Source organism: Euphorbia lathyris, chromosome 3 (genome assembly GCF_963576675.1).
Source record: "Euphorbia lathyris chromosome 3, ddEupLath1.1, whole genome shotgun sequence".
NCBI classification, from domain to species: Eukaryota; Viridiplantae; Streptophyta; class Magnoliopsida; order Malpighiales; family Euphorbiaceae; genus Euphorbia; species Euphorbia lathyris.
The window spans coordinates 49,390,938-49,399,808 of NC_088912.1; the positions used below are offsets into that span (position 1 = coordinate 49,390,938).

The following is an 8,871-nucleotide window of genomic DNA, read 5'->3' on the forward strand; positions in this document are numbered from 1 at the left end:
GCAAGAAGATAAATAGTATTTCGGGCTATTTTTTTTCTAAAGTATAAGATTAAGGAAGCAACCGCATCTTTCGAAACTATAGGGGCAAGCCACTCAGGCAAATTATAAAAACTAAAACCACTAGCATAGGAAAGAGCATTTCTAGCTACAAGGTGAGCTGCTCTATTCGCTAGACGAAGGACAAAACCCACTTTAATCTAACATTAAATGCTTACAATCTTCAATTAAATCCCCAAATACTGAATGTCTATCTTATTGGAGTTAACTCCATCGGCTATCAATTTAGCATCGGTTTCAAAGGCAACTATGTCCATGTCGTTATCAATAGCCCATAATATGCTTGCCCTTAAAGCGAATGCTTCAACCATTCTCGCCTCTTGGACCCCTTTAATAGAACTCATCACACCCGCCATAAACGTACCTTCCTCATTCCGTAACACGACTCCCCAACCACTGTAATTATTCGACTGAAAAGTGACCCCATCAACATTGCATTTCAGCCACCCATTACTTGGACGAACCCACCGATATCCAGTCCACTGCTGCACTGTCTCCCTCCCTCCTTTATCATAAATTCGACTTCCTGTTGCGTAACATTTTGTTGTATTGTAACAACATGCCCCTGCGATAGAGAAGACATTGTTGATTGTTCTACATAACGCTACTGAGCACCAGTCGATCCCTGCCGGCAGTGTGACTTTACTGGTTGCTGGTGTGGCAGCCGTCCTGTTCCTGGGCTTGGCTCGACAACTCTCCACCTTGAACCCCGTTCTGCACCAGACACTAGGATCACATGGCTCTGTTGCGGATCTGCTGAAGTTCTATGACAATCACTAATCTCTTGAACAACCCTCCATTCCTTTTGACAATTGATTACCACGGATACCCTTGGCCGCCTCTTCTCCAACTCTTTGCCAATCCAACACAAACCCAAGCACAATTTTTTATCCATCAGTTGCCAACCGCGGTCGATTCTTCCATATAACGTCATTATGATGTTGCCAAACTGTATATAAGACACAAATTGCTCGAATCAACCAATCATCCTCTTTGCCCTCACATATAGTCGAGAACCATGCCATAACATCATCAAAATCACCCTTCTGTACCTGCAATCTAGCCTCCTACCAACATCTAACAACATACGGGCAAGCACAGAATAGATGCCAACTATATTCTACATCAGTTTCACATATAATGCAATTACTAGGAATTAATAGGTGCCTAGAGCGAAGCAACGATCTTAGAGGCAGATGATCAAAACACGGCTTCCACATGAATGACTGCACATGATGCGAAATCCTAAGACTCCAAATTCTAACCCAGTCAACCTCTAATAGTCGATCCCATTCTTGGTCCTCCAAAGCCTTGTAATCTGACTTAGTAGTGTACAACCCATTCTTAGTAAACCGCCGAATCATTCTATCCGGGATGTTACGGGTTAATATCAACATCTGATATGTAAATATAGACTCCAATTTTTCCTATCCCAGATCTTCTACCCATCAACAAAAAGATCCTTCACCCTTAACCCGCTGGTCCCCCCTGGTCCCCATTGCCTACCATAAAATGATCTCTCCCCTCCACCCAAGGATCCCTCCATACTCGAATTGTTTCTCCATTCCCAACCTTCCACCTAAGATCCAACTTCAAAACCCCTATCGCTTTCCACATCCCTCTCCAAATAAAACTGGGATTAGTGTCCAAATTTGAAATAAGAAAATCTCCAGTAGGAAAATATTTGGCTTTGAACATCCTACTAACTAGGGACTGTGCACTTACTATTAATTTCCACTCCTGGTTACCCAACAATGATATATTAAACATCTGCAGATCCAAATAACCCAAACCTCCCTTATTTTTAGGGTTTGGGTAGTTTTTCCCAACTAAACCAATGTATTTTCATCCCTCCCATCCTCCTTTTTATCCCACCAAAAAAAGTTCATCATCTTTTGCAATTCCTCACAAATAGACTTAGGTAGCAAAAAGATGCTCATACAGAAAGTAGGTAAGGCCGAGCTACAGTTTTAATTAATATATCCTTACCCGCACTAGATAGAAATTTAAACCACGAGCAACTAAATCTTTTTCTAAGTTTATCAAGTAAAAAAAAAAAAAAAAAGGAAAACCCCTCTTTTTTGACCTCCCTATTAAGGTTGCAAAACCAAATATGAAAGTTTTTATTGTTTGATTTTTATTTGGGCCTATTTCTATTTTAATTTTTAAAAGTACTCATATTCTAACTTGTCAAAGTTGAAAATTCAACCTGGGTCCTCATTGGCTTGACCTTCCATTCCATTGTATAAGTTATTTCAAATATTTCAAACAAATTAAAAAATACAATTAATATAGAGTTAACTTAATGAGTTTCTATTGGTTAATTAAAAAAATATATTTCTCTCATACAATGATTGTGAAATAAGCATTGAAATGTTAAAAAACACATAGATTGAGATAAAAAAAAATCATTGAACCGAAAAACTAAACTAAAAATTATTAGAAAACTAGAATGACTTATATTTAAGAAAAAAACTAATTTGCTAAAATAACTTATATAAGGGAATGAAGTGAGTACCACTTTTAATCTTAGGGGCGACTAGAACCATCAATATATTAATCCTATGATTTATGATAAATAAGTTGGTCTATTATTCAATGTCTATATTGCAATTCCATAAAAAAAAAAAAAAAAAAAAAAAACAGTGCAATTATACCATTTTTTTGTACACATTCATTTTCACATATTTGTAAATTATAAATTGACTTGATTATATGTATTAAACCATTTTGATTATTTAACGGATTATCTTGAAGAGAAATACAATTGATTAGGGACTAAATTGTAAAACACAGATAAGACAAGACATTATTATTATTAAGGTTGTTTAGTTAAAAGAAGAATCTAAATGAGGACCAAAAAGAAAAATGGTTTGAAAGGCAAAATGCAGGGTATCCCAAATTGATGCAAAATCTGTTCTTCCAGGTAGTACATATAGAAAAGATTCATAGATTTTGTCTATTAAGCTAATGAATTTGTTAAGGAAGCAGCAATAGCAATAGTAATAGTTAAAGTTAAGGAAACAAAATTAATATTAAAGAACAAGACATCACTTCTCTCTTGAAGTAAGAAGGACAGTGGTCAGTATTCTTTACCAGTAAAATACTATGCTTTTGACTCCTCTTTTTACTCACTGGTCTGTCCTAAGTGTCTCTCTCTCTCCCTCTAAATTTAGAGATTACCAACTCTCTCTCTCTCTTCCTCGAGCCCCTACCTCCTTACTGCCCTATGTTGTTATGTTCTCTTCTGTCATCTACTTACTTCACTCTTCATTTTTATGGCTAATCTCAACCATTAACTAACATTTAACACACTTAATATCACTTCTCCACTCTCTATGTTTAAATAAATGTACCTATCTTTTTTTTTTTCTCCTTCTCTTCACAAACTATAGAATAGTACAGTATAGTCTTTCTGGTGCAGTATCTAGCGCTCAAGGAAACTCCTCCCTCTCTCTCTCTCTCTTTCCATATTCTCTGCGAGTCTGCTGGAGTGGAGGGGGGACCTTCAGGCATTTTTTAGATTAATGTTTATATATATATGAGGTAAAATCATCACCAACTTCTCTGTTTAAAGAAAGAATCTTTTTGCTTCTCTTTTCCTTTTTTGTTGCTTAAAAGAAACTTTCTGGAAATGTTTTTTCTATCTCTGAGACATGAAATGGCTTGTTGCTGAAATACATACTTGTTCAAGAACAAGTTTTGTTGCTCAAATACAACTTTCTCTATCAAAAGATCAAATGGCTTGGTCTTACATATCTCTAAAAGCTAGTATTTTTCACTGCTAAAAAACATTAAGAAAAACAACCCAGTTGGGCTCAGAGCTCCACCTCCTTTTTATCCTAGAAAGAATACACATCCTTTCTCACTTAAAAGAAAAAGCCTATACAACCCAAGGAAACAAAACATATCTCTTGTTTTTAAGAATGGGATGTGTTGCTTCCAAGCTAGAAGAAGAAGAACAAGTGGTATCCATCTGCAGGAAGAGGAAACACCAGTTAAAACTAGCTTTAGAGAGAAGATATGCACTTGCAGATGCACATTGCAGATACTGTCAATCTCTCTATGCAGTAGCAGCTGCTATAAATCTCTTCATAGCTCGCCATGCTCCCCAAAGTTCACAATTGTGCTTCACTCTCCCTCCAACGCCGGACAAAAATGTGATAACAAATCCAATGTTTCTTCAACAAGGTCAACTGGAGCAAATTACCCATGAAACAATGGGATGTCATGATGAGTCTAGTGATTCTTCAACAACTTCAGATTTTAGTGAGGATGAAGCTACTAAGCAAGAAGAGGAGAAGGAGGAGCAAGGTTTTGGGTCATACTTGTATATGCAAATGCCACCAGCTATGCCACAGTCACCACAGACAGATTTTGGATGGGATTTCTTTAACCCATTTGACACAATGAGACCAGAGATTATAAGTGGTTATAGAAGGGTTTCTGATGAGGATGATGATTTGAAGGTGGTAAGGGAAGAAGAGGGGATTCCAGACCTTGAGGAAGAAGGAGAAAAGGAACAGGTGTTTGAGACAGAACAGAAAAAGGCTGTTATCATTGAGGAGAAAGACAAAGGGGAGCTTGAGGAAAATGGGAATAATGTGGTAGAGGGAGTTGAAAACATTGGTTTTCAGGGTGACCAAAAGGGTCTTACTGTTATTGATACTCCAGAGACAGGTAGGGAACTATTAGATGCATTGAAGGATATTGAGGACCACTTCATTAGGGCTTATGATTCTGGCAATGATGTGTCTAGAATGTTAGAAGCTAATAGAGTTTATTTGCAATCCGGGGTAGAGGAAATTAAAGGTATAGCTTCTTCCAGTTGTTCCATTTGGTGTCACTTTGTTTACCTTTGTTTCAACGGTTTCTTTATTTACTTACTCTATGAATGTTTTTTCCATGCATTTAGATTTTTGTAATTTCTGTGTGAATATAGAGACTTTGAGATAATTCACTTATTTCTCTTCGACTAATTTGGTTTTGCAATACTTGAATTTATGACATCTTTCTTTTTCTCTGACTTTTTTTGTCTTCGTCCTAACATTGGTTTTGCTTGCCTTTAGTTTTCAATTGATATGTCTAACAGTAACAGGGGTATGCTTTCATGCTCTTCTCAGAAAACTAAGTTTTCTTTCTTGTGGTTTCTTTGTTCTTACTAAGTTCTTTTTGTTTTTTCTAGTTTTATTGTAATGGCATAAACCTCAGAAAACTAAGTTTGTCTCATTCTAATCCAGAGAACTCAAACAAGCTCCTTCAAATTTCGTGGAATCGGTCCACTTCGTCCAAGTCCTCATCATGCAAGAGTCTGGTTGTATCCAGTTCTAAAGGCTCATCACCTTGGACAGAATACAAGAATGAACTATTTGATGATTATGGAGGAATGGATTCAGGAAGCCATTCACAAACACTTGGGAGGTTATATGCTTGGGAAAAGAAGCTCTACGAAGAAGTCAAGGTTTATTAAATTGCTTGAATTTATCTACTTTTGCAACTTTGTGGACTATTTAGTGAGAAAAAGTATTCAATGCTCTAGGCTTGATTTTTACAAATATGTACCCTGTGATGCTCTGCTATGCCTCCCTAGCATAGATAACAATACTATTTCGTCAATGACTTAATGTTTTATGTATATAGCTCGTCCTCGAATTGTCAAATCCTAAATCACACATTGGTTGTGCAAACTTCCCAATTGTTAACTTGATACAGATTTCTTCTAATAATGAGAAAGCAGATTAAAGTTAGCCACAGACACTGGCATTTCATATCATTTCTTGTTTCAATGTTCATTGCATCCTCAACTAAAGATGTTGTATTCCTTTTCTTAAGGTTTCAGGATTGAGTTTTGAAGGTTTTCCTTGATGCAATAATAGAGTTTCTTCTGCCAATAAATAATAGGAGTTAAGTTAGAAATCTTGATGCATTTTCTTCCAACAGCTACTCTGTTTTTTATTTTTTATATTTGATGGCTCAGGCTGGAGACAGCATTCGGAAAATTTATGAGAAAAAATGTTCAAGGCTACGAAACTATGATGTCGGAGGAGATGAACTTACCGTGGATAAGACCAGAGCTGCAGTGAAAGATTTATATGCTAGGATCTTGGTTGCAATTCGAAGTGCTGAGTCCATCTCAAAGAGAATTGAGAAACTAAGAGATGAAGAACTGCAGCCTCAAATAGTAGAACTGTTGAAAGGGTAAGGAAGCTTCCTTCAGAAATCAAACACGATTGATTATGTTTCATTTTCCTTCTAATTTTTTGTGGTCTTTTTCATCTATCCTTCTGAATATGCAGACTAACTCATACCTGGAAGATCATGTTGGAATCCCATGAAACCCAAGACAAGATTCTCTCTGAAGTAAAATATTTTGCTTGTCCAACTCTTGGAAAATTCTGCAATGACTCCCATAGGCTCGCAACGCTTCAGCTTGAGGCGGAAATTCTAAATTGGCGTGCATGCTTTACCGAGTATTTTGCAGCACAAAAGGCATATGTTGAAGCTCTGAATGGTTGGCTAACCAAGTTCTTAGTTCCTGAAGTTGAATTTTACTCCAGAGGTAGGAGATCAACTGCACCATATCGAGCCAGTGGTCCCCCATTACTTATAATCTGCCATAATTGGTTATCAACAATGGGGAATTTACCAGATAAGTCAGTATCTCTTGCATTAAAAAGCTTTTCCAAGGATGTGAGAGCATTGTGGGTCCAGCAAAGGAAGGAGCAGCAGCAGAAGAGAAGAGTTGATGATCTTGCAAAAGAACTTGACAGAAGGACCCTGTCATTGCAAAAGGCTGAAGCAAGGTTTGTTGAAATCAAACTCATAGAATATAAACCAGATCCTGATGCAGAACAGCAGAGCGACCATTTAACAGAGAAGAAAGATCAGTTGGACATATTTAGAGAGAAGCTGGACATAGAAAAGGAAAAACATCATAATTGTATGCAAGAAACACACAGAATCACGTTAAGTGGACTTCAAACAGGATTTTCAGCAGTTTTTGAGACCTTAACTGAGTTCTCTAAGACTTCAATGAAAATGTATAATGATCTCATCAATTGCAGTGAAAACGCAGGGAAACTTCATAACCAGTCATGTATTGAGGGTAAACAGGTTGAAGAAAATGGCAGCAGCTGACAAATAGGAGTTAGTTGGGCTTCAAGAATCTAGTTTGTGCATTGATTGTAAATTATCTCATGTCGAAGCAGCTCGCTGAGACAATTAATTTCTAGTTTTAGCAATCGATTTAGCTTTTTTTTCTTTTCTTTTCTAATTGTGAAGGGATGTAATATTGTTGCTGCCTACATTTTTGTTGAAGTCTAAAAATTTCTTAATCTCTGGCATTCTTGTGAGCAAAAAGTACAAGAAATGCAGAGATGGGAAATTCCTAGTAGGCAGTCTTTGTAATTAGTTGGCTATGATATGGTGCTGAACAGAGTTTGGATGCATGTCTGAATGTGAAAATTATTAGAATGGATGGATGCTCCGTTTCAATCATTTTTTGCATGAACGGCTGAAACTTGGGCAATTGTATGAAAAGGAACTCTTCTTTTTCTCCTTTTCTATTAATGGATATAATGGAAATCCATTATGATATATTTCTTATGGTAGACAAACAAACTTTTGTAGTTCTACTGTAGCAAGGACAAGCAATGATTCCTATTGACTTGAGAGGACTGCTGCCTATATTATGATCTATAACTACCAAAACTTTGAATCTTGTAAGGTTTAATACACCAAGAGCTTGAACTTGTTTCAAAAGCTTGATTAACTCTTTACAAAGTGGATCATCAGCTCTCTCAACTTGCTTAAAATTAGATAATGTCTACCTCAATTTGTTTAAAATGATCTATTAGCCTCCTGAACTTGCTTACAGTGATCCATTAATCTCCTGAATTTATTTAGAGTGATATAATTAAAACTTGGCTAAATTTGTAAAAAAATTCATAACTTAAAAACTAAAGATCTAATTCGCTATTCTAAATCTTTAAAATAAATGTACTTCCTATTTTTTAAGACCTTTACAACGGGTTTTTTAGATTTCTTGTTCATGACATTTTAAGCAAGTTCACGAGACTAATGAAATTTCATTATCTAAGTTCAGGGAGCAATCAAGTTTTTTTTGGCAATTGATGTATTAAGCCTTCTAATAATTTCTATCCTATCATTTTGACTGGATACTTACATATGCTTATTTTATTCATGCATGCAGCCATAAATAGCCCAATGGTTAGCAAATTCAGTGCAAATAGAACATCCATTTGCTCAAGGACCCGTACCTATGCTTATATTCATTCAATAGAAAATGGCCGTCCTGCTGTCAATTATCAAATTCAAGCAATAGTTTCTAGCTTTTAAATTTCACTGAGATGACCCATCCTTATGGAAGTTGTCACCTCCTTACCAACTCTAAAATCGTCAGAAGTTAATGATATCCTGGGGGTATTATCAGAGTCAACTATTCAACTTTTACTCCAGATTGAATACAACAACAACAAAGCCTTAGTCCCGAAATGATTCGGGGTCGGCTAACATGAACCATCATATAAAACCGTGAAAGTCAAGTCGTGTCAGCGACACAGATTCGCTCCCTCCAATCCGTCCTATCCACTACCATATTTTCCTCAATTCCCAGTAAACTCATATCACTCTCGATCACCCTCCTCCAAGTTTGCTTAGGTCTTCCCCTACCCCTCACCACTACATCCCTTTGCCACTCTTCAGTTCTCCTAACCGGCGCATCAAGCGCTCTACGTCTCACATGGCCAAACCACCTTAGTCGGTTTTCTCTCATTTTATTCTCAATAGATGTGA

At 36.7% G+C, this 8,871-nt stretch overlaps 1 protein-coding gene across 1 annotated transcript; it reads left to right on the forward strand.

Annotated features, from left to right (window-relative positions):
• The first annotated feature begins 3,296 nt into the window (after nt 1–3,296).
• On the forward strand, nt 3,297–7,457 carry LOC136223909 (protein ALTERED PHOSPHATE STARVATION RESPONSE 1-like). Its single transcript, XM_066012079.1, has 4 exons — nt 3,297–4,869; nt 5,298–5,518; nt 6,035–6,255; nt 6,354–7,457. The coding sequence occupies exons 1-4, from the start codon at nt 3,984–3,986 to the stop codon at nt 7,192–7,194; spliced, it is 2,169 nt and encodes a 722-aa protein (XP_065868151.1). The 5' UTR covers nt 3,297–3,983; the 3' UTR covers nt 7,195–7,457.
• The last annotated feature ends 1,414 nt before the right edge of the window (nt 7,458–8,871 follow it).